Source organism: Aythya marila, assembly GCF_965140915.1.
Source record: "Aythya marila genome assembly, chromosome: 11".
In the NCBI taxonomy this organism is placed as follows: Eukaryota; Metazoa; Chordata; class Aves; order Anseriformes; family Anatidae; genus Aythya; species Aythya marila.
The window spans coordinates 12,137,863-12,163,299 of NC_139052.1; the positions used below are offsets into that span (position 1 = coordinate 12,137,863).

At 39.2% G+C, this 25,437-nt stretch overlaps 2 protein-coding genes across 4 annotated transcripts in view; one reads left to right on the forward strand and one right to left on the reverse strand.

Moving 5' to 3' along the window:
- Positions 1–44: 44 nt before the first annotated feature.
- ADAMTSL3 (ADAMTS like 3) overlaps positions 45–25,437 on the forward strand; it is a 216,531-nt gene continuing 191,138 nt past the window's right edge. Inside the window, exons 1-4 of one of the 3 annotated variants that reach the window (XM_082769440.1) lie at positions 55–106; positions 1,718–1,844; positions 13,549–13,593; positions 15,148–15,295. The gene's annotated coding sequence lies outside the window, so the exon portion shown is untranslated. Of the gene's footprint in view, positions 107–1,717; positions 1,845–13,548; positions 13,594–15,147; positions 15,296–25,437 lie in introns of those variants that run through there. The other 2 variants (XM_082769441.1, XR_014318280.1) reach the window with 2 other exon arrangements.
- LOC309882258 (lamin-B3-like) lies at positions 1,822–16,253 on the reverse strand (the record flags this gene model as incomplete). Its single annotated transcript, XM_082769161.1, has 12 exons — positions 1,822–3,022; positions 5,195–5,262; positions 5,393–5,494; positions 5,588–5,704; positions 6,013–6,120; positions 7,026–7,245; positions 7,748–7,968; positions 8,075–8,200; positions 9,211–9,381; positions 10,320–10,445; positions 11,419–11,575; positions 15,880–16,253. The coding sequence occupies 11 exons, from the start codon at positions 16,251–16,253 to the stop codon at positions 5,224–5,226; spliced, it is 1,761 nt and encodes a 586-aa protein (XP_082625287.1). The 3' UTR covers positions 1,822–3,022; positions 5,195–5,223.

Here is a 25,437-nt window from a genome sequence, read left to right on the forward strand (position 1 = left end):
TTAAAATTTTCTTATAGCAGGAGAATAAGAGAAAAATTCCTTTGAACTAAGCATGAGCTGATCCTAGCACCACAGAGATTGCGTAGACCTCTACTGAGATAAATGGGTAAGTATCATTAGTACCTGTTACAAACAAATGAAAAGTCACTAACACTTCTGCTTTTGTTTATTTATTTTGAAAGAATAAAGAAGAGATAAAAAAACAAATACTATAATGAAAACATACAAAAAAAAGGCCTCAAAACAAAGGACAGACAGACTCAGGCTTAAGTACTACCAAAATGAAGATAGAGTTGTTTTGTGTTAGCCTTTTCCATCTTTGCTCAGTAAATATGGCTGTAGTAATGACCAAAAAAGTCATCACCCCCAGAGGAATGTGAACTCTTGCCAGTTACTGTCTGAACAAGACAGAGGAAAGAGCAAGGAGAAGGGAATCAAAATCTTTATGGGCAAACTGGATTGAACGCAGCTTCAGTATATCAAGCCCTAGTTGGTTCTATAGGCCAGTAGAGACAGCATTGCCTAGAGGGGGGATTCAATTTAATGCGTGCCACAGCTGTAGTAGCTTCTTCCTATATGCATAAATGACCTCCAACGAGCTGTCAAAACCCTGCTTTTCTTTTTTCAACTGTCTTTAGGCTGGGCTTGCACAATCCTCCCAAGAAAGGTGGAGAGCTATTCTTTGTAACTTTGTCTAGAGCCTGCTAATTAATTCAGACACAATTAATTCAGCATTCTGGACTGCTCCTACAAAGGACATTTATTAGGCCTTTCCTAACTTCAGGGGTGAATATCAAGTAGTTATTAGAGCAGCAATACAGAGAGTAACTTGTCGTGACCTAGTTCTTGAATGAAAGTAGCCATGATGTTGTGCATACAAAGTGTATGGAACAACTGTCAAACATTTAAGTATTTGAGATTCACAACTTATTAGATAAATGCCAGACAACTCAGGCTACAGGTGCTATACTTGTGCTTCTGGGTTTGAACAGTGCAAGGGCTATTGCCAAAGTATGTGCATCTCTTGAAAAGATTCTAGGTACCAGAGCCAAGAAGCAAAGCTGTTGTGAACCAGGGTTAGGCACCTACATTTTGTTTAGGTAATTAAGCAGTAGCCAGGGGAAAAGAAAGAAAACAGTGTAACAGCTTGACCTACCACAGTTATTTATATCAAGACCTGTACAGTAGTTCAAGCATTTCACTGTTGTCACTTCATATTGGTTTTTGCTTGTTCTTTAAAGAGAAGTCATCTCATTTGAAATAATACTCTTAAATTCATTACAATTCAGCATTACTTAGAAAAGTGAGTGATAAGGGTAAACAGGACAGCATGGTATAGCATGGAAAGTTGCTTCAAGCCATGCAGGGACATGTAATGCTTCAAGGTTTTGAGCCGCTCCAATAACATTAAAGCCCAATTTTATTATTTTACTTGTAAATTAGTCTTGGACTTCTTAATTTGTACATGAAAACTCTTTAATAGTAAAAGTTTAACATAAGTATAGCAAAGAGAACAGTATTTATTTCTGTATGAGCCTTAAAGTACAACAAAAGTTCAAATCTGCTACAATGCATTAAATCAGTAGTTTTGATGTCTCAAAATCTGACTTAAATAGCTTAAATTAAGATCATTAAGCCAGTGTAAGGAAAACCTCACATTAATAACTATCCAAATACAGACTGGATCCTAAAATCCACAATTTATTATTTTAACAAGGTAACAGATGCAGCCAGAAATCAGCATTTGGGGAGACCAGCAGTGTCAGCTGCTCATCCTCTTAACAATAAGAAAGCTAGACTTTGCATGGCTCATCAAGGCTCTTTCTTCACCATACAGCCAGCAGGTAAGCATTTTAGTAAAAAGAAACTAGAAGTAACTGAATACAGGCTGACTACATAGTCAGCAAAGGTTGTAGGTCAGCCTTCAGGTGGGCCCCAAAGCTATTAAACATAAATTACATACTGGCCAATACATAGTATTACCTCAGCTCCCCTATTAGGCATACAAATCAGACCTGCAGACATTTAGCATATAGGGACACTAAGAGCAGGTCTTTTTGATGCACCTTTTGCTGTAGTTAATGGTGGTTTATTTTTAAATTTTATTTTAGCTTTTTTTTTTTCCCCCCAAGCACCTTAGAAGGCTGACATTTTGGGACCATTCAGAGAAAGTGCTAATATTGCTAGTTACAGTACCTTCTGTTGGAATGTTTCACATTTGCAGGATATATCTGTCCAAGTTAAGGTTCCAGCAAATCAGAACTAAAAGCTATGCTGTGATATACTGCATCCAGAAAAGATCAAATACTGACATTGGTAATTTCTATGTACTGTTTCTGTATTCTAGTACATTTAATCAATTAGAGGAATATTCCACAACTTGCTTTTGATCCCCCCCCTCTTTTTTTTTTTTTTTAAGCTCTAGGAAGTCCTCTAACAAGTGATCTAGACATGTCAGGATCTGAGCAGGAAACATTTCAGACACTTACCACTCTTCAGGTGAACATTTCACTTCAGCCAAGTTTGGACTTGCTGAAAGCCCACACTGTAGTGTGATCTGGCCCATGTAGTTTCCCACTCAGACTTGAAACAGGAATTGCCTGACACCATGTCAGAATACTGAGAAAGCTGAGGCAGCCTCACACTCATTCTCAATTATTTATTATCTTTCTAGGACATGTATCTAACAGTTTTGTAAACTGCACCCTCCTATGTTTCAGCAGGTCACAGAGACCAGATCCTTGTGCTAGGGTGGAAAGACAACTTCATACAGAGCTTATATTCTACTGCTCTTCATATCAGCAAATCTAAGACAGGGTACAGTTATCAAACAGTAGAAAGTTTCACGTTATGGATGGTTTCTTACAAAGAGGTCAGATGGGAGATTCAAATTCCAAGTTAGTTTCAGATATTGCAAAAAGATATCAAAACACAAGTCTGCAATATCACTGGAGATTGAGAAGTTTTCAGATGATCTTCTGCATCCATATTACATGACAGAACAGCTAGGATCCTCATTTTGCTGCAGAAATAAAACAAGACATTAGGCTAATGAACATGCATACTTACTATTTATTACTGGCTAAAGACATCTTACCTACCTTTATAGTACCTTGTAGATTTAATTACTTATTAACAAGCAAAACAGGTTTTCAAGAGTGTCAGCATCTTAACTATACTACATGGTCAGCAGGAAGGAAAATAAGCTTAAGAGTTTGAGTCCATGCAATACCTTCTTTAACAAAAAGCTAAAGAACTATCAGTACCCTAGTTCTGAGGCATCAAAACTTAACCAGCATGCAAATTCCCACTACTTTAGAGTAAGAGCAGAAGCAAAAAATGTGGAAAAGCCTTCCTTAAAGCAAAGCATTCTTTGCATCATTTTGCTGCCTGCAAGAAGTTATTTTTTTTTTGGACTAAGCTACCATTATTTCAATATTACCTGTGTAATACAGAAGCATAGATACATAGTGACATACATAAATACATAGTGACACAAGTCTGATAGTAATTCAGCAGATGGAAAGGACATTAATATATGAATAGAAGTAAGAATCCATTCTACTACCATAAGTGGTATACAACTTGATTTTTAACATCGCTGATAAAACAGCAGATTAGAGATGTAAAGAAAAACGTTGCTTTTTCTTTCCATCATTGACTGCAGAACAAGCATGTTACTAGTGAATTAAAATGATGTCTTTAAAATAAGAGGCCCTAATTTGAAGATGAAGCTTGTAGCAGTAACTCTTTAAAGCCTGGTTTCCACCAGTACAGCTTCAGCCATTTTTGTTTATGCTGCATATTAAAAGCTATAACAGCATTATAGACCATTATTCAATAACTTAGTAAACAAGGTCTTACCCTCATTCACAGCACAAGGCTGGAAATATTACAAGAACCTAGTCAGGAGACTTTAATATCTATTAACAGTAAGCAAGATGGTATTATAGTAATAGATATTTACGCAGATTTTCTGTTCTAAAGAAGGACAAGGAGGTAACTAAGTAGTAAACAACTGCCTGTTATGAGATCTCAGAATACTATCTTTCTGAAGAAAGTGTACTTCCAAGTTGTTTTTAGACAGGTATACATATGAAGGCACAGAGGAAATGGTGGCTTTAAGGCCTGCTGCAGTAGATATCAGTCCACCTTGCAACTGTGTGGGATCATTTTTAGCAATGATCTGTGGTAACTCAACGTTCTGCGACAGCAGGAGGCAAAGAATGAATATTTAGCTGGACATTCTATTTACTTTGGTCCTTAGTCTACGCTAAGAAAGGAGACGATGCTATTTCAAGTCAAGAAAATCAACTCAAGTAAAATATAGCCTATACTTTTTCAGTTATGATCAATTTAAAGCCCTTCAGAACACTTCAGCAATTAAAAGACTGGTGTAACAATATCTAATAGTATGAAAGTGCATTAGAAGCATTCAAGATGCTGAACTTTAGACTCATGTGATCAGTCAAAAGCCATTTAGAGAGGCCACAGTCTTTCACAAGGCATTGCAACATGCGAGTTACAGCCAAATGGTTCTAGGTGTATAGAAGCCAAAACATGCTCATTCTATTGATGTATGTTAATTCTGTTAGTGTGATCTGCATCTGTACTTCAGTACCACTTGGAAGTATTGAAGGGCATTTAAGACAGAAACAAGGTTGAGATACTTATTTCACACAGAAAAATAAGAATGATTTCTGGAACCAAGCTGACGCAAATGCCTCAAACTCATGCTTGGGTTTAAGAGGAGCTTAGCCAGTCAACATACCCAGAACTTTAACCTCAGCATTCCCATGCTTTTGAATGGAAGTATTAGCTTTCTTCAGTGTGAATTTAAGTTGCACATGTAAAACAGTGCCTGGACTTGCTCTTAAGTATCAGTTAAGTCACTTCATCCCATAGAAATAAGGTATTTCTAGTTAGTATTTGCATTCTGTTCTTGGGATAATAGCTTGCAAGCTTACTTAGACAGATATTTAGATCAAACAGACATTGAAGAGAGTATTTTTCATCATTTCAGTAATTAGATGCCAGACAGCTAACACTGTTTGATCATATTCAACTAATAAGCAAAATATCAATTCCGCTTGTGATGCGAAGCCATGCAAGCTACACCCTACATGGGACAAGAGACTGAAGCACTACTAATGAAGCAAGCTGAGATGACAAGCATGATTCTTACTGATCTCACCTGCTAAAGGATGCTCACAGGAACCACTATCATGAAACCAAACAACATTTCTTTTTTCTTCTTTTGGTCTGACATCAAGAAAAATGGTACAGTTGTAGAATATGGATGGTACTTGGGGAAGAATTTTCATGTAATGAAAAGTGATTGGCCACTGAATAATTCTTTTGAAAGCATGCATTTAAGTTTCAGGCAGCTTACCCGAGATGAAAGCTCTGTTTCACTTTCAGTTACTTCTTCATACTCATCTTGCTCACCACTTTCTTCTCTAGGTACATGCGTTAACTTCCTCTCTGCTTGTTCCTACAACACAATTGAATCACCACCAAGAACACTCAAGTGTCAAGGCACAAACAAGTTTTGTATTAGGACAAAAGAAGCTAGAAACTCACTTACCTCACCTACATCTGTGATGAGAATAACACCAATATTATACCCACTTCCCCAAGACTTCTGAGACCTCCAGACCAGATCATTAGGACCTGGGCTTACACCAGCAGCTGCACCCCAGATCTGCAACAAGTTCAAAGTGACATTCTGAAGATTCTTATTTGTAGTTCAATTAGAACTCAGAACATATAAAACTTCAAGTACTCTAATACCAAAGATGCCCAGTAATAGAAACTGAAATCCAGATCAAGTTCTTATAAGGATTTTCTTATCTTTCTCTCCATATAAAATAAGGATTTTAGTTCTTTAGGCACTTAGAGCAGGATCAGAAAAATCAGGTAGTAATTTAGTTTCTTTTACTACACAATTCTCCATTGCTATCTAACCTAATGAGAACAAGGGTCTTTAAGCTTTATGAAAACACTACCTACCGTAACTACTTGGCCTGCCTGAAGAGTGAACCATGAAGGGAATTTGTATGTTACATCTGACACACTTTCAAGATGTCTTTTCAACACCCATCCATGTAGTGGCTGATCCTGTGGGATAAGAAATTTCTCTCAGCATTAGAGACCAACACAACATCATACAAGTGCAAGGTACTTTCTATCTTCAAGGTCATTAAGTCCCTCTCCTGTAGTGTGGAAGAATCTATAAGCAATTTTGAGGCTGCCTTCAAATTTCCAGTGAAGTCTCTCATCATTTTCTTAGGGTTAAGCTTAATCCCACAAGTTTAGGCACATCTATTCTTGCCCTCTGTTTAAGAAAGATCATGTTCTTACCAGGGAGATTCTGGTAAATCAAGTTGGTCACACCCATCTTTAAGTCAGACCATATGTATATAAGTATAAGCTATAATATACATAGTGATCTGTGAAAGCTTAAAAGGTAACTCAGGGTGACATAAGTTCCTAAGCTTCCAGTCATAAATTTTGAAGTTCTGATGATTAATTCTAACAATTCTTGATTCACAGACTAAACTAATTATTTAACTGATTAGAGAAGCCCTCTCTACATTGATTAGATGCTAACCTTTTATCTGCTGTAAGCATTTTTAAGCAGCAAATTTTCATCCAGTTTACTAAAACCTTATTTAATTTACCAAGGTTAAGTAGTGCTTCCAATACTGCTACCCTGAGCCTATTGAGAAATACCTGATGGTAGGCTTCTCTATCATGGATGCCAGTGCACCTCCTGCAAAAGCATCTCCCAAACAGCCCTGTGAACAGGACACCTGCAGAACCAGTTGCTCTTCTCTTGACATTAACCAGGCTAGTCGAAGAACAGCTTAGAAGGCCTTCCCTTTTTAAGTAGTTAGACAGTACTTTTCTCCCATCTCATCATTCTTCCCTATTGCCATCTCTCACCAAGGCACAAATCAATTCACAAGCAGTTGTACTTGGTAGTGAAGGCAATGTAGAACTGAATGAGTACACGGACCTACCTCATCAGAGTTGTTTTTAAGCCTGACAAATTTTCCATCTGCATCAATTTCTTCAATAGATATATTTCCTGAAGATGAAGCATGCTGAACAGTCTTAAATCCAGGACTATGTTCTCTCTTTTTGGCTTTCATTTTCCTTTTTTTCCCATGCAGGAACCGTTGCTCTTGACTTGCTTGAGTTGCAGTGCTGTGTGAAGATGTACTAGGTGACAGCTTTAGCCTAGAAAGGAGTGAGTCAGATAACGTTCACTAGAATATCCAATATGTGTATTCCTACAGATACAAGCCCACACAGAACAACTGTACCCCTATAAAATGTGTGCCCTAATGGTTTTCCAAAATTCAATACTCAAGTAGAAATGACAGCACCTAACCCTGATGGATAAGGGAGAAAGAAAAGCTGGTTTAGGCTTGAACACTCTTTGATATAGCTCCGGGATTTAGCACAAAGCTTTGAAAAAGTTTGATTCTAGGGAAGGATGTCTAATGGACCTTTGAACTTTCAGTTGGGTTTCTCATGTTATTTCATCTTAGTACATTGTATGGTAGATGTGGGATATAAACACTATTTATCTACCAGTTATACTTAAAGACCTGAATTGTGGTACTAATTGCACATTTAGTATTTGTTTCTTGTCTCTTCCACATTCTGAAGAATATACTGTTAGTGCAGAGATCATGGGTGGAGCAAGTCCTCATCTGAGAATCTTGTCATGGCCTACCTCTGTTCCTCTCCTTCCAGCATCTTTCGGTAGGCATTTATTTCCAGATCTAGAGCCAGTTTCACATCTAAGAGATGCTCATATTCTTCCAACTGTTGTTGTACCTGTTCCTGGGCTTTGGTCATTTCTTTCTCTTTTTCAGCCATACGCCTTCGATGTACATCACGATCATAATCCAGCGCCTCCTGTAGCTCCCTTATTTTGTTTTCCAAAGCAGCATTCTACAATTGAGAGAAAAAAATCAATTAAATTCTAACTGAAATTTAGAGAAGCACATTATTTAGAATTGGGTATTTAATTCTAAGGATATACAAGTGAAGATAGTACCTGGCTTTGATATTGATTAACTTGCAATGTCAGAGTATCAACTCTCAGCTTTGTTTCCATTAGCTCCTCCCGAGCAGCGTTGGCAAAGTCGATATTTCTTGCTGCAGAAAGCTGGGCATTCTCCACCTATGGATAAGTCACTGTTAGTAATGAGTTGCTTATGACCATGTATTTTAAATAAGGACGGAAAACCAAGCGATTTCCAGCTGTTATATCTGGAAATAGTTATGTTTTACCTAAGTGTGCAGATACCAATAAGGTCTAGGCCAGAAAGCTTTTCAGGGAGGTTTACATGAGTTTGACGTGAACGTCAGAAGAAGTCAGCAATAATCAGGTAGGGAGAAGTGCTTGATTAAAATACAAGGCCTTCATACATTTGTAACTGAAGGATAGATACGAAGTAAATGGATTCTCCAGAAGAACAATGAAGAATGCTTGGAAACTGCTTGTCAAAGCATGAAGCTAGAGGATACTAGGTATGCTTAGAGAACTATTGTTCTTCCCCAGAAGTTCTGTTACTGAAGAGTTCCTGCATCACTGAGCTACTTCTAGAGCAAGTCAATCTTGAAGAAAGAAGTCAATCTTCCAAGAAAGGAAAAAACATGCAGTGAAATAAAGTATAGTCATGTTACTACAAGAAATACAAGGTTTTCCAATAGGAGACCTGAACAGAACTATGTAAGTAAATTCACTCAGTTGGCACGTGGAGGAAGTCAGAGCGTAGAGAAACCCAAAAGAACTATGAAGCAATAAACATGTCTGCTTGAGAGGAGTAGATCATGTGATCCTGCACTGAATATTAAAGACAGCTAAACATACCATTACTGTACACTGCAACCAACCCAGAAATCCCTGGGATCTTACCTACAACAGTGTAAGAAAAGTATTAATTTTACCTGAATGCAAGACTAATATGGGGAAAAAGACTGTACTAAGTGTCAGTAGTACTAAGTTCTACTGTCAAATTTGACACTTTTGAAATTCCACACTAGTTGTAGTTAATTACTCTTAAAATTTACACCTAGAAGCTCTGCACTAAATGCAAGGGCTCCATCAGTTACTTATGGTAGTGTAAATGTAATCATATTAAGGTGCAGAGAATTTTACTGGCTTTTTTTTTTTTTTTAAAGACTTACTTTTGCATTGAATGTTCGCTCCAGCTCTTCTTTGTATCCTTGAATTTGTTCTTCATGCTGTTTTCTGAGCCCCTGCAGAGCATCCGAGAGCTTGCTCTCAAGTTCTTTCTGACGGCCAGACTCTATTTCTGCAATCCTGGTCTCATGGACTCTTTTTGTCTCCTTGAGTTCCTAGGAGAAAGTTTTTCAGAGAATAAGCAAGCTAAAACAGTTTAATTTGAGATTGTGGATGTACTGTACCAGTTTAGTAAACCATTCAGTACTGAAGCAGTTTTGTCATTGAGTGCATTCATCCTATGTGGAGCTTAAACATTCATCCCTTGAGAGCTAAAGTATTCATCCATTAGGTCAGGTACTTCCACCTCACTAGCTGTGCTGGGTGGCTTGGCTTCCTCATTGCCAACATTGCTTAAACTACTAAATGCAGTAATCTGTATCTAATTTGGAGACTAATTCTTTGAACTAGATGAATTTATCTGCTTTTCTTAACTTAGAAGCACATGTGCATATGCTTCAGCTTCTTTAAGCTGTTACTTCAACTATTCTTGTTTTATTCAAGAACAGCAACTGGGTTAGAGAAATTGGAGTTTTATCACTCAAACCACACAGAGATTCCTTCCAGAAGGAAGTTGGCTTGCATTCACTTTTTTTTTTTTAAGTTGTATGTCATGTACTGACTTCTCATGCAACACTTATCAAAGGTGCTTGGTAACCTTTAAGGAAGTAGGGAACATAAGTTGCTTATTAAGAGAGGTTTGATTTCAATTATTTTAGGCTTCTAGTAAGCACCTGCAATCATTAAGTTCAACTGTAATATATGCACTTTCAGTTACACAAAGTAGTACATTAGTAGTTACCTTTAGAAGTGCATCATGAGAAAGGTCTCTCATATTCCAGGTATCTATTGGTACTATGCCAGTTAACATAGGGCTGTGTACTTTCTTGAAGTCTTCCTAGTTAGGTAGATTTTATTGGCTGATGGACTGTCATAGGTTGACTAAGCTAGTTACCTTTTTAAGGATAACACACACCTTAACATTGCTTTTAAGGGCATCCAGGGGTGGTGGACAATTAAAAATATATATTCTTGTTAATAAGCTAAAACATACGTCTTCGTGAAGGTGCTTCTGGAATGTCATTTGTTCCTGCAATGTTTTCATGTGATTTTCCAGGTCCACCCTTCTCAACACTTCATTGTGAAGATGCTTTTTGGCATCTTCCAGTGACAGCTTCAACTAGAAGAGAAAGACATAGGGATAAGCAAAATAAAGAGATCACTCCTCCAAACTAAGATGACCATCTTATTACAGGTTATTCAACTTAATTCCTACAGCTATCAGAACGTGTTGCTTAAGTGAAGTTTGACTGTTTAAGGTCTATTTCAGTGGGATCCAGCATGTTTGCAACAAAGAACCCCATTAATCATTACACAGACCATATTTCCAAGAAGGTATGCAGCCCTTCATCCCAACAGCTAGTTTTTAACCACTGTTTTATTTCAAGTGTAGAAAATAGGTTTCTGATGAATCAATTGCAACATCCATACACATTCCTCCCTTCCACATTACTAAGTACTCCAAACTTCTCCCTTACTTTCCACATCACTTGATTGATACTTCACAAGGAGAAAACTCCAACATTGGCTTTACTATGTTGACAAACTCTTAGAAGCTGCCAGTACTGGAGTGTGCCACTTTAACGATACAAGGTTCCTCTAGTTTTCATCTTAAAGACCCTAAAGTACCTCAATAATCATAGTAAAGCATGAAGATACTATGTTGTAATACGCTGATAGAGTAGCAACTCAAACAGCAAAAGAGCCCACACAAGTAGTCACTTCTTAGTTGTTTTAACTAGATTTGAACATAGTAAAGCAGGGTCCATCAAATCCTCTTTCCTACAGAGGCTACAGCAGTTCACATTTCAACTTAGTTCATCATCAGAATAAAAAAAGACAAAACATCATTACGGTCTATGGTCATGGAATAGAATTAAAAGTACTTACAACAGACAGAAGTTCTAACGGACCAACTATTAGCAGCATTTGCTTTCAGCAAGTTTGAAGAAATCTTTTTGTCCACCTGTAATTGTCATAGGTGACAGCCTTTGCCTGCTTTTACATTTAAATCTCAACTAACTAGTTTGGGAAAAGACAAGCAAAAGCTTCAGGAGCAACAGCAAAGTTGAAATTCCAGGAACAAGTCTTACAGTGACTATTTGATCCTTTAATTCATGAAGGTCATTTTCCAAACTTCGGTTCTGATTCAAAGCTGTTGCTAAGTCAGCTTCCTTTGCATTCAGCTGAGCATCAAGGTCTCTCACATGAGCCTGTGCCAGGTTTAAGTCAGCTTCTTTTTTTAAATTCCTGCAAGTGAAAGGTTTACACTCATAAGTTACAGCTGGTGAGGGAGAAAAATTTGCTTTCAGTGTTTACCTTTATGGGGGTTTGCAGTTGAACTAAATCAGAAGAAAGGTTAAGAGTTACGCTGAGAGCACAGGGTAGGCTCTAAGGAACAAACTAGACCCTCAGAGAAGTATAATTTCTTTAACCAGAAAGATTTCTGACCCACTTTCCAGCTCATTGTGTATGAACTCCATGCAGAATCCAGCTATTTTCCACAGCACTACCATCAGGAAGGGAGGGACAGCACCGGTCCCTTCTCCACAGGGAGAAACTAGTCACATTCAGAGCCAGCATTCACTGGACTGCACTGATGTGCCACTGCTAAACTCCTGACACAAAAACCTCCTTTCAGTAGCAAAAAGGCAGCCACCAGCTTCCTGGCAGGGTGCCTGTTGCCACCTCAGTACACCCTTACTGTGGCTGAGAGCTCCACACAGCCTGCCCCCTGCGGGGTGCACACACCTCACAGGGAGGCCACCACAGCACCTGAGGGCACGCAGGCCAGGTTCGAGCAGCTCAAGGCCTGCTTTCCTGAGGCAGGGTGGCAGGTGACTCCGGTCACACATGATGGTGGAGCACTCCCTCCTCTGCAGCTGAAGGAAGAAAGAAGCTCCAGCTGCTGGGGACTCTCCCAATCTGAAAACCAGATGGGGAAGGTCCCCTCACAGCACTGAAGGAGTTCCGGCCCCTGACGGCACTGCCCTAGCACACAGGCCCTGTCAGCCCCGCTGCCTCCTCCAGTCCCCAGCTCCCACCACACAAGTCTCCACACAGACCACCCTGCTCTCACAGCATGGAGAACCTCCTTGTGAGAGTAACTTTTCCCTCAGGAAGAATTGAAAATTCTTCCCTCCTTCATACCTCAGCAGAGTTATGGGGTGAAAGCAGCTTTACCTTCAGAAGGCCATTTCCTTCCTACCACCTTGTGCAAGTGCCCAATTACAGAGCCTTTGGGTACCTTCTGAATGGCCAAGGTAGTTTTTTTAAAAAACAAAAACCAAACAACTGGCACTATAGCAGGGAAGGAATGAGCCCACAGTAAGTTCCTGTCTTTGAGGAAAGAGAGGTGACAATTTCCCAGACTGCTCTAATACCAGGTTAATACTAGCACTTAGTTACACCGGGCAACTTAGACCCAGTTACCTGACCTACACCCAGAGTCCAAGTTCCTCCTCGATACTCATATTTGACATTTTATGGAGTAAGGATTACACTTTATTTTAGCAAAATTTGTTCTGCCAAATGGCTAAGTTGTGATAATTCATACAATGAGTTTTCCAGTTGATAACTGAGCAGACCAGTTGGAGGGAGTCCAAAGTCATTCTACAGGAGTGATGGGCTCTAGAAAGCATAGAATACAGGAAAATATTGGAAAAAAAGTAAGAATTGTTTAGTCTAGAGAAGAGAAAAGTGACAGGAGACATAACAGTCTTTTATGTATGTAAAGACTGCTGCATAGAGGAAGGGAATCTGTTTTCCATGTCTGTTGTGGAAAAGGCAGGAAGTTGTAGGCTTAAATTGCAGGGAGAAATATTTGGGTTAGATGTTAGAGAGGAAGCTAATAGTAGTTCAGAAGTGAAGTACAATGCCTAGGGAGATTCTGGAATCTCCATCATCTGGAATTTGAAAAGGGTTACACAAACATCTGCTAGAAGTAATGCAGGTATGGTTGGTTCTAACACAGGCTGGGGAGTGGGGGGGTGAGAAGGGTGGGGGTGTGGGGCTAGATCAGGTTCTTGCTTGAGGCCTTTTCTAGGCCTGCTGTTCAGACATCTGTTGATTGTCTCTATAATTTGTGACCATGATGCATAAACAAATCTTTGCTAGTAGAGGGTATTTACTCTTTACTGAGAGAGTCTAGGGAAAAAAGTATTGTAGTAACAACAGAAAGATTGTGTTGTAGTTTTCCCTTACATTTAGTTTTCTTTTTCTAGGTATTAAGTTCACCACCTGGGATCTCTGCTGGTACTTGTACTATTGTAAGTATTGGTTACAATATTAACATGTACATTAATAAATTAAATGTACATTAATAACTACTTACTGACAGTATTGACTATTTCATCTTATTGTAATCTTTTTTGCAATCATTGAAGTATGCACAAGAGTGAAACTCCATTAGTGTTTTTTATATCTATTGTTTGATAGTCCACTTTCTTAACACAGGCCTTGACAAGCAACTTCAGATTTCCTATATTCTTTCTTGACAACTTTTTTCCAGTAAACTCTGAAGTGAGTCATTTCATCTTTAATAACAGCAATCTATCAAAGTCTGGCTTTGATGCAAAGTGATAACTGAGGTATTGACTATCACATTTCCTATAAATAAGGGTATCACATGCTTGACCTGAGATTTTAGTAAAATTATTTAAGTTCTCCAGGTACATTCAAATCACTTCCGCTTGCTAAGGACACTAACAGTACTCGACAAACTCACTCTTAGCTTTAGATTGCTAGGTTCAGTAGCGAAACACATTAGTTTCTTTCTTCACAAGCAAGTATTATTCTCATCCTTATCTGTAGTGCTACTGTTCTCGCTTTGACCTTCCTCAGTCTGTAAATTCAGCCAACTGATATGCTTAACCACAACTTATTTGCAAAGCATCTTTGGCCTATTTCCAATTACAACTGTTTAAGAAAAAAAGGAATGCAAACATAGTTGATTGTTGCTGAAGGTTTTAAACTCCCCACTAGTGATTAATAAGAGTCAACGGTTAACACTGCTGGGAAGTTATCTAATGACATTCCATCCCATAAGAGTTCCAGGTTATTTAAAGGATATATATAAAGGGCATGATACCCTCAAGGTAGTTTGTTCCAAGTCATCTGAGACATTTGCAGTTAGACAGCCCAGATAAAAAGCACTCAATATTAGAACTTCAGTCTAGTCCTTCCAAAAAGGATGTACTATGCATCCTTCCTCATGGGTTATGAAGTTAACCACTTTAAAGCCTAGTTACTTTAAAGAAATAAATTTGTCCAGAGAATTACATAGCTACCAAGCCTAAAGGTTTATAAACAAAGCTGCTGTGTTATACAAACACAAAGAGCAGCAGAAAAAAAATTGAAAATGGCATTAGCCTTCTCTCCTCACTGTCCAATCCAGTGGTTGGTTAGATTTATGAAACAAATTTATGAGCTAAAACACAGCATGAATGAGGCAAGACCAATAACTTCCAAGCAGCTGAAAACAGAAGCTTAAACACTATTTTAATTTCCAAGTAGAATAGCTACATATGTCCTACTGAACCTGTAGAAACCAGTATTTGTTTCACACTAAGTGTTACAAGGAAAAGTTAGTGCGTACAGGTGCTATGATAACAGCTCATAGCAAGATTGCGTATGTTCATGGACATGCAAGTTTGTAGTTGCGTTTGCATTACAATAGAGCATTAAAATAACTAGCAATGCTAGCTACTTGTATATATCCAAACAGAATGTTTGCTGTGTTAACGTTTGTTCCCTGCCCTTCACTACTCATCTCCTACAAGAGGTTTTGATTACACTTACGTTGGACCATCCCCTTGTTTCAGGCCTGAGGAGGCTAGACAACAAGGAGATTCCAGGCACTGGATATACTGCTCATGATGAGACTGTTAAGTCTGAAGTGGCAGGCAGTTCATCCCAGCAATGTGTAAATTAAAATGGAAGAGTAACTAGGACAATCTCTATGCATAGAAGGTAAGTTGCTCTGCTTACAGGACCATCTAGAGGGAAACACAGAGAGAAGATAGTGCCTGAACTATAAAGCTCAAAAGATGTGAGCAGACTCCATACAGTGACTTACCTCCCCTTCTGCTATAGCTTCCTAGATGCTTACCAGCATTTCTTTAGTGCTTCTTAAACACAGGTGCAGTACCAACCCAGTCAGCTCTGCTTTCAAGCAGGGCTATGCACAGAAAGCCTATCAGGATCCCAAGTTCTACAGGAGCCCCATTCCCATTGCAAGGGAGCTCTGAAGCAGCCCAGCAGTACTGGAGCAGAAGATGCTCACAGCAGTAATCGTACCACACACCTGAGAGACATCCATTAGGGTTTCTCCATACCTATACCATCCACACCTCCAGAGTCTCACCACCACCAAGACCTGGCCACTCTGGTGGCACTGAACCCTCCCTCTCAGAGGCACGGGTCCTGGCAAGCAGCAGCACCTTCTCCTCACCCCACAGGAGAGCCCCAAGCACGAAGGCAGCCTTGGGGGAGTCCCCCACGCTGCAGGGCCCGCTCGGGGCCGGGCAGGAGCGGCGGGACGGCCGGACACCGACCTACTGTGCAGCTGCCGGTGCTCCTGGCCGATCTTGCCCAGCTCCACCTGCAGCGCGGCCCGCTCGATGGCGATATCGTCCAGCACCCGGCGGGCATCGGCCAACTCCGCTTCGTAGCGGAGCCGCAGGCAGCTCAGCTCCCGGTCGCCGCTCTCCTCCTGCTCGGCCAGCCTCTGCTGCAGCACCGATTTGTCGGCCTCCAGCGCCCGCACCCGCTCGATGTAGACGGCCAGGCGGTCATTGAGCTGCTGCAGCTCCTCCTTCTCCTGCAGCCGGCTGAGCGTCGTCGGGCTCAGAGGAGAGCTCAGCGGAGAGGAGGCAGCCCCGCGGCCGGCGGAGCGGCTCGCTCCCACCGGTGTAGAGGACAGGGCCATGGCAGCCTCCACCCGGGCCTCCCTGCTCCCGGGCCTCCCCGCCACTGTCGCCGCTCCCGGGCCCGCCCCGAAGCCGCCGCGTATAAATAGCAGCCAGCTGCCGCCGGAGAGGGTGGGCAGCTTAAAGGGCTACGGCTGCACCCCCCCGTGCCACCGCTTCGATAATCCACGGATCTAATTTTTTTTTATTATTATTTATTTTTATTTATTTATTTATTTATTTTTCACACATGCTTCGCTGCCTCTCATCAGCCCAATGATGCCGCTAGGGGTGGGCGGGGAAGGAGTTGTAGGGATGCCCACAGCAGCTCGGTGCTATCGAACAGGCTAAAAGGTCGGGAGTAGCAAAATCCCAGATTGAGGCAGATGCATCGCAGCTGCAGTGAAGCTCGCGCGCCGGCACGCTGCCCTCTCTGCGCTCTGCCTGTTCTGTCTGGTTTTTGCAGTTTGCTCAGCTGATGGAAACAAGCTAGTACCCTCCGCTTGTTTGCTTGTGGGCGATTCTAGCTTTTAGTTTCAGCTGCAGTGGCTGTCAGGCATCCCAGTGCTACAGGGTTTCATATGAAAGCTGAAATAGCGTGTGAAAAGGAGGGAGAGGAATATCATCAAGGCAAACATGAGAAGCAGCCTGCAAAAATATATGCTAATTACATTTTTAAAAATGTCATTGTACAATAAGAAAGATTTTTCAGCACCTGTCATGTGATAGTTACCATTTTTCTTCAATAGCTAATAATTTTATCATTTTCATTTTCACTTACATTTCAGAGAAAAAGTGCTGTACAAATCTTCATGAGTATAAGCATTAGAATCTCCAAACATTCATGTAACTGTAAATTATAGTGCTTGTCGCAGTAGTTGCAAGAAACTTTCCTTAAGAGTTTAGCTTAGATTGGTGTTATTTCATATTTCCTGCCCAGAGGAACAGCCTTTGCCCAAACACACACCATCTAAGCAGTCAGGAAGCATTTTGATTATGTTTAAATTTTATTTATTTATTTATTTATTTATTTATTTATTTATTTATTTATTTATTTATTTTTCTTTTCCCCATCTATGTCCTAGGCCTATATTCTGTGTTATGTTTAGGTGGCTACCTAGCTATGCAAAGTGACACTTCTAAGTTGCTGCCAAGTCCCACAGGTGCCAAAAGTCATTAGATGCTGCATGATCACAGTGGAAGCATCTCATATTCTGTTGCTGCTTACTTCCAGAGTGGTTTCTAGTGAAGCAATAGTCACTGTGCCAGTCTGAGTGTGAGCTGTTCTCCTACAACTGATGCTGTCAGGAAGTAAGCTGTACTTTCAGTCTGCAATGGCTGATCCATGATCTCATGATTCTCAACTTGAATGTTCCTCTTATGCCCTCAGCATCTCTTTGACCTTTACAGTTTTATTGTATACAGGCAGATGAACTCCTACTCTTACAGTCTAAATAGTATCAGTTGCACTCTCCAAAATAGAGCTTTGATGCCTTGACGTCGTCTTAGAGTTCTCTAAAAGAAAAGATGGATTTTATGAAAATTGTAGAGATAAATTCTAACTTCACTTTTTAGGTCCTGAGGCACATGACATGGGAGAGCAACATAGTTGGCCCCAAAATTGTAGCTAGGGATATAGGTTACGTACATCCCTGGATACAAAGTTACACAAAGTAGATGAGGGAATAGAAGAAGATATGGATTTTCATCAAGATTTGGTTCTGAACTTCATTACACATTTGCACAAAAAGCAAAAGACCATTTCAGTGCTACAAGTATATCTAGCAGAGTAATGGCATATGGCCAGGCTGAGCTCCTCTGGTTCTTGTCCTAGCAATAGCATCAGGAAATTCTTTTCTGCAAAGCAGTTCCAGTTTTTCCTATTTTGTTGTAATGAGCACTTGTTTGTTTTTCATTGTCAGTAGAAAGCTCAATTAAAAAAAAAAAAAAAAGTATGATTTAAATCTGAGTATGTACCTCCAGGATGAAGATGAGTATGTCCGAGGGTATGCTTAGGCTTTGAAACTTCAGTCCTCTACAAGGAACACTGAGGTTGTATGTCATTGTCACGTTTGATGGTTGCATGACTGGCCAGCTGTTCAAATACAATTGTATGGTTTTGGAACAGAAGCAGAACAAAGAAAGAAATCTGCTATTCTAAGAATATTTTCCTTGCCCGCCAGGGCTTTGTAATAGTGCAAACAAAAACAGCTGAAAGAAACGGTTCAAATATAGTCTGAGCTACTTTTATCTATCTTGCTCTTCACCTACCCTCCCTATGCAAGAACAGATGAAGGCATCTTAAGCAGTGTGAAATAGAAGTCAGTTACTGGTGCTTTTCTTTCCAACATTTTTTTTTTTCTGAAATTTTCTTTGATTAAGACTTTAGTCTGTACTGCTTAGACCACAAATGTAGCTGGGGAATTTCTGCAGAGATAAGCCTGTACCATATTTTCTTACTGTTTCTAATATAAAGATGTCAGGAATATGTTAGGATTATGAAGAGATATCGAAGGTATCTGGAAAAATTGTAGAAAAAGTTTTATATCTCAGATTAAAGCACAGTAAAAGTGTTCTACAAATAATCTATTTTTAAGAATACGTAGATATAGAAAAATGTGACAGTCTTGGTAGCTTCCATAATGTCGGAATTAAGAAAAATAAGATTAAAAAAAAAAAAGAGTGGGAGTATTTTGAGTATCCTAATCAGGTTTTGATCTTGAACCGTTAAAACTAAGCGGGGAAAAAAAAATCAATAATACAGTAGTAAAGTGGAAACCAGGAAAACATCAAGTAAACTTTTTGCTATCCTTTCTCTTACATGTCTGCTAACCAGTTCTATCCATGTGTCAACAGTCTGTCAGTATGGGCTCCAAAATGTTGTCAGGGCTCTGAGTACACTCACACGTATTAACAACCCTCGCCAGCCTCAGCTGGGGCCATCCACACCTCTGCCGTGGGTGCAGGAGCTCCATTTAAGATCAGGCCTGGAAGCTGGTCCTTCTTTCAGCTTTGTCATGGTTATGCCTGGCTGTAGCTATTGTCATTTTGGGGACTGGTTTTCTGGTTTGAAGCTGTATTTCAGTTTTTTTTTTTTTTTTTTTTTAAATCTGTTTGAGATTGTCATGGATGTTATCTCCAGCCTTCCTACCCACTTTGCTTAGGAGCAAAATACAGGACAGGGTCCTAGGGGAGGGTACAGTTCCTGGGCTGCTGACCTTGCTATCTGACATGGCTCTCTCTGTTCCAAAGCAGTGTTTTTTTCCTCCTCTTGGAATGGCAAGTTGTTGGTGCAACAAACTGCTACAGACTTTAGTAAGGCCACATCAGTTAACAGAAATAGCACTTCTGTCTAGGTGTTCTCTGTGACTTCCTACAAACTGAGTTCATGTGTGCTTTTCAAGTGTTAAATACTCTTAGTAAGCAGACAGGTCTGACTAGTGTAAAAATATCATGATGTCAAAATGTAGGTATAGGTACAGGAGTCGGCATGGACAACAGAAACTTTCTAGTCTTTCAGTGCTTTTCTTTTTCTGGCAATCATCATTCTCTTTAAATCATGAGTGTCTCTTCCTAAGCATCTTTTGGAAACAAAGCAAGGTGTCACTGGACAGCCTTCAGCCTTTGTAGCAATTCAAGCAGTCTGTGTATGTTATAGCAGTGTTAACTCAAATGGTATTACTCTGATGCATTAAAACATATGAATAAGAACTTTGCCAGGCAGTTTGTTTACAGACAGATGTTGGTGACTCACGCAGGCCTGCAGTTGAAGAAGTCAAATCGAGTCCTGTTAGCCTGATAATGCTTGGAGGCTATTGCCAACAGTTGTATAGGAGATGTGAAGTCTCCATGAGAAAATTACTGATCACTGACCAGAAAGGTGAAAGGGTAATTAATGTTTCTGTATCATTGGCAATAATACATGCAGATGGTCAGAACATGCATCGACACGAGATGGCCTCCTGTGCAGTACTTCAGCATATGCACCTACTTGCCTAGTTAAATTAAGCAGGACAAGTCTGTCAGCTTATACTGGCTTTTGCCTGTGTTGGAACAACAGCCTTCCAACAGCTGGCAGTCAGTAAAGAACTAGAAACATCATTCAAACTGTTCATGAAATTATTTTTGGCATTAGCATATGCAGAAGTAAACAATATATATATTTTTGGTAAAACATGGCTTATGGAAAATAGATGTGATTGCAATGTTTTCCAGGTGATACCTGATAAGCTTGTTAGGCTGTTTCCAGTTGTCAGTGACCAAGTTCATTCATATCCAAACGCAGAGAAGCTGCAACTATTTACATCTTATATTGGAATAGTCAAGACCAGAATCTGGTTCAGTGTCTGAAGGTATAAGCTCTAGTCCAGTTTAATGCAGAAAGCCCTTTAATTTCTGTAAGGGATGTCTATGCAGAATGAGGAAAAATTCTTAGCTACTGCATGGGTCTGCAATAATGTAATTCTGGTCTATAGACTACTAGTATCAGTATCAGACTGAGAAAACATTTGAGTGAGATGCTCTCATAGTATAGATTATAAGAGCCTGCTAAGAAAAACTCAGGCTCATTCATACAATGTAGGAATGAGAGAAAGAAGCTTTTTTTTTTTTTTTTTCTTTTTCTTTTTTTTTTTTTCTCCTAACAGCTATATAGCTCCAAACTGTGAATGTAGAGCTTTACCACTTTTTTTTTTTTTTTTCCTCCATCCATCAATTTTTGCTAACCTTTCTTTATCCCCATTTATTGTCAAATAGACTGTATTCAATTATGTCATCACTGAATGTTAATAAGAACAACTAGTACATCTGCTGGCTCCCACAGGAGCCAGGAACCTCCTCTGATCCACCAGAGCTAAGTCAAATCTGAGTCCCTTGTGAAAATGAAATCACTTCCATCTCTTTTAGTACAATATAATAACAAAAAAGTCTTCGTTTATTTCCAGGCTACATTACTGAGTTGAGTTGAATTCATTTTATTAAGAACAAATAGCTTACCCCACTCTTATTGTACTTGACCCAATGCCTCAATATGGAGCACTTGGTCTGCAGCCAGTCTGTGGTGAGGAAAAGGGATAATTTCACTTTGGTAGTGATTCACAATATAATTTCTTATTGAAAGTTAGGTGCGCAACCTAAGAAACCACAGCAATTGTCAAAATAGCAAAAGTTGACAAGTAGAAGAGAACAGAAGAATCAGAAATAAATTTCATACTTGCTTTCTGTCTTCATGTTACTTTCAACTTTAAAGTATAGCTTAACTTGGGGGTTCTATCCTCAGTTAATACACCATCTCTCTTTCTTTTTTGAGCATCATGTTTTATTTGCTGTTTTGATCTCACCCACATGAGCCAACAGGAGTGTGCAACCATTTCATGTGTTTTGTTATAGTGTTTCTGCATTTGTAATCTTATGTGCACATGACTGCACATGAGAAAGTGTCAGTCTGTGCATCTAGCGTTTGGTAATAATAAAAACAAGTGTCACTTATCTTCTGAAGCTTTTTTCTGGTGGCTTTGTTTCTATCATTTTCTTAGTTTCTTTCAAATTTTACTGTTACTTTTTCCTTCCTTTGGTTTTGCTGCATTTCTCTATACTAATTGTTCATTTTCTGCATTCATAACTACACCATCTTAGAATTCCTCCCAGTGATGTATCATGTATATTTTCCAACCTTGTCCTTTCTCATGCCATCTCACTGCTCTATGCTTATGTTCTTCTTCCATTTCCATATTGGCCTGTCTCTAGACACTCAGCAACAGGCAGAAGTCATCTTGAGATGCAGGTCACCTACTTTGCTCATCACCCTCAACTCTAACAGTTCACTAAGGAAAAGCAATTGTCCTGCTTACCTTTGTCTGATGTTCATGATTTGCGATGTAACTGATCTCCTCAGTTTAGTCACTAACTGTTGCCTGTTTCACAGAGCACTCAATGTTTTATTCTTAACAAACACAGAAATAAGGGCCATCAAAGACCTTGAGGAAGATAGATTGATGTCACTGAGAAAGAAAGGGCAGATAAGTTCAGGAATTCAGATTTGGCATATCCACAGTTCTCTAAGGAGTAACTTTTTTTTCAAACTAGGAAAAAAGTCTGTTAATAAACATAGTGATGTGTAAGTAAACCAAATATATTTTATTTTCTGCAATGAATTTTACATTTTGTCTTATCTGTATTCAGATCACTACAAGTTTATATCTTTTGGTTATGCCCACAATAATCACCTAAATTCCTGTGAGAATATATGCTACTAAATTGTATAATGATTGTGTAAGTATTATAATTGATCTCAAAATGTCTGCCCTAACATTTTTGTTAGGGCTATGAACACTGAACTCAAAACAGAAGTATAAGTATGTGCAATGTGAATCAAGATGTGTTTGTTCTGGAGAGTCATGAAATTTAATGCATCTGCTGCTACTGTAACAGGATCATAAATATGCAGATGAGCCACAAGTTATTTTGCTCAAAGATAAAAAGGAATCTGAAACACAAGAAAGGACAAATATTTATTCAAATACTTGAAGTAGTGACCATTTGTATATATTGTATTGGTTAATGTTAGATTCATTTAAACACAAGCTGAGAGGAAAACAGTAGCTTTCTATAATGTTTAGGTCTATACATAAGTAGTTTTTCTTTCTTTAAGCCACAAGAATTTTTTCTACTTACTGTACTGATGGAGCTGTTCCCAAAGCCTGGGGCAAGGATCAACATGGAACGCAGGGGTTCTGTAACACCAAGGAATCAAAGACAGTACTGTAGCTGAACTTTGTACCTTTATTGTAATATGGGCTTGACTCTTTATAGGGTATAACATATTTGTAAAGTGTGACAGTGCATGATTGCTCTATACCCCAGAGAGCTTGTTATTTCAGGGTAAACAAGCACCCTCTACAAATACAATGCAGGGTCAAAGAACTGATTATACTGTATCAGGGTTCTCATGACTCTAGTTACAGGAAATTTAACATTTTCCTTTTATTAGTCAATCAGGTGCAGCTCTATTACTGATAACTTTGAGGCCTCAAACCCAAATTCACTTTCTGCATGGGGCCTCAGCAGGATACTTCCAGCTTTGGTATTCATTAGATTTAATCCTGATTTATGAGCCAAATGTTGTTCTGCACTGTTTCAATGCATTTTAAATTTGTAGTTTAGCCAAACATATTTCTCCCTGAGTAGTATAGACTTTTGTTATGATGTTAAAATGACCTTCATGATCATCAGATTGGCTTAGCTGAACTTGCTTTGAAAGAATATTTATATTTAAGTGAAGTCTGCTGAAGGTGTACACCTACGTTTCAGGGCAAAGATAAATAGAGAAACATTTTTCTGGATGCGAAGGTTTTCTGTTAATATTCTCTGAGGAAGTGAAATCTGATGGTTATCACCTGACTGAACAGTTTTGTGTTTACCAGACCAGAGATTTAATTTTCTTCAATTTTGCCAATGGCTGTATCCTGCAGGTTCTCCTTTCTCTGTTTTCTCTTGCAGTTGAGGGAGAGGTGAAATTTTCTGTTGTCTTTGTAGAATATAAATCAATGAATAACAAAAAATGTTTCATAGCTGTGTTCAGTAGTGAGTATGTATGGCCATAAGTCAGTATAAAACAAAGAATAAGGCAGTCATGTTGCCAACCAACTTCATGAGCCTCGGCTAGCTGTACAGATAGATGAGGTCATGATTGTGTTCAGTAAGTGCAAATGTCCATATTTCACAATTTTATGAACAATAAGGGCTTTAGAGCTGTCATTTAATGTTATTTAAATGATGCATATTTTGGAGAACAGCAATAGAAAAGCATATATGTAATCATAAAGCACTACTAATAACAGGAGACAAATGTAGGAATTACATGAACTGCAAAGAGCACCACTATAGTTTCCTGTTCAAAAATCTTATACCAACTTTGCCAAACGTGGCGTGAATGGGAATCAGAAGAATGTGTGGTAAAATTGCTAATAAGGCAATATCTAAAGGATTTTGACACTGGACAAGGGGTTGTGCAAACAGTGTAAAATAATAATAATAGTAAAAAAAAGAATAATTTTCTTGAAGAGTTTATAATTCGTACAGGTTATAGACAGAGTGATCAGAAGGGAACTTAAATGTCTCCTTAGAAATGGTGATTTCTTTTATGCTTGAATGGTCAATTAGTTTTTGTAAGATTCCTGACAAACTTTTCCAGGGATGGAAGATAGGCTTCTGGACCCTGTAAGTTTGTGGCCTTTAAGTTTAGGACGTATATTGCAGGAGTCTGCTGTGGAACTGCAAGTGCTGTGAACTTTGAAGTGGTTTTGTCAAACACATCTTGCCTGGACCCCTGACTTTCATTCGACATTTGCTTGGCTCAGCAGAAGGGATAATGGTGATCTTGAGGAGTCAAAATCTCAAAGCTTTCATGCTCACTGGAAGCTTAGAGAGAACAGTAAAGTGACAGGGGTGTGGGATGAGGCCGAGGTGAAGAAATTAAAGAAACTGCATAAAGGAGGAGACAAATCAGCTGTAGATGAAAATGCCTGGTTAAAAGCTGTCAAAACTGTAATTTGACAGTAGTAGGCAATATGATAAAAAGATGTTAGTTCTTGGGTGCTCATATTCCTCACAAAAGGGAAGATTTCTGTGTAATAAAAGCAAAATAAAACTATGAATGATGAGGGAAAATGGGATTAACTCTGCTGTCACTGCTGTAGTTTGGGTGAGACGTATTGCCGATTACTGTTTTACTAGGTAGGGTAACACAAGGTGCCTGAATTATTTATTACAATGCTTTTTGAAAATATCCTGGGGGATAATGCCTGCAGGTGTTTACCTCTGTTTTCATACATGCCCTGTGAATTCAGACATGGAGCCTATAACCTAAGCTCAAGGTCATGCAAGGAATTAGTGTGTAGGATACATCAGCAGGCTTGCTTAAGTCAGTGAATCTGTCCTAAGAGTTGTCTAACATAGTCTGCTTCCTACTGCACCACTTTTCTCTTCTGTAATTCACTGCAGAGGATGAACAAGTGTTTCTAAGACCCACATATGTGATGCTTGAGTATCTTTTGTGTTGAGGGATACACATAGAACTGATGTGAAGGATGAGCAGGAGCAACCTTCTGAGAAGGTCTCGGAGTAAGCTCTTGGTTTGTGTGTTTGTTTGTTTGTTTGTTTGTTTTTTGTTTGTTTTTTTTTTTCCTCCTAGTAAGCTTGAGAAAG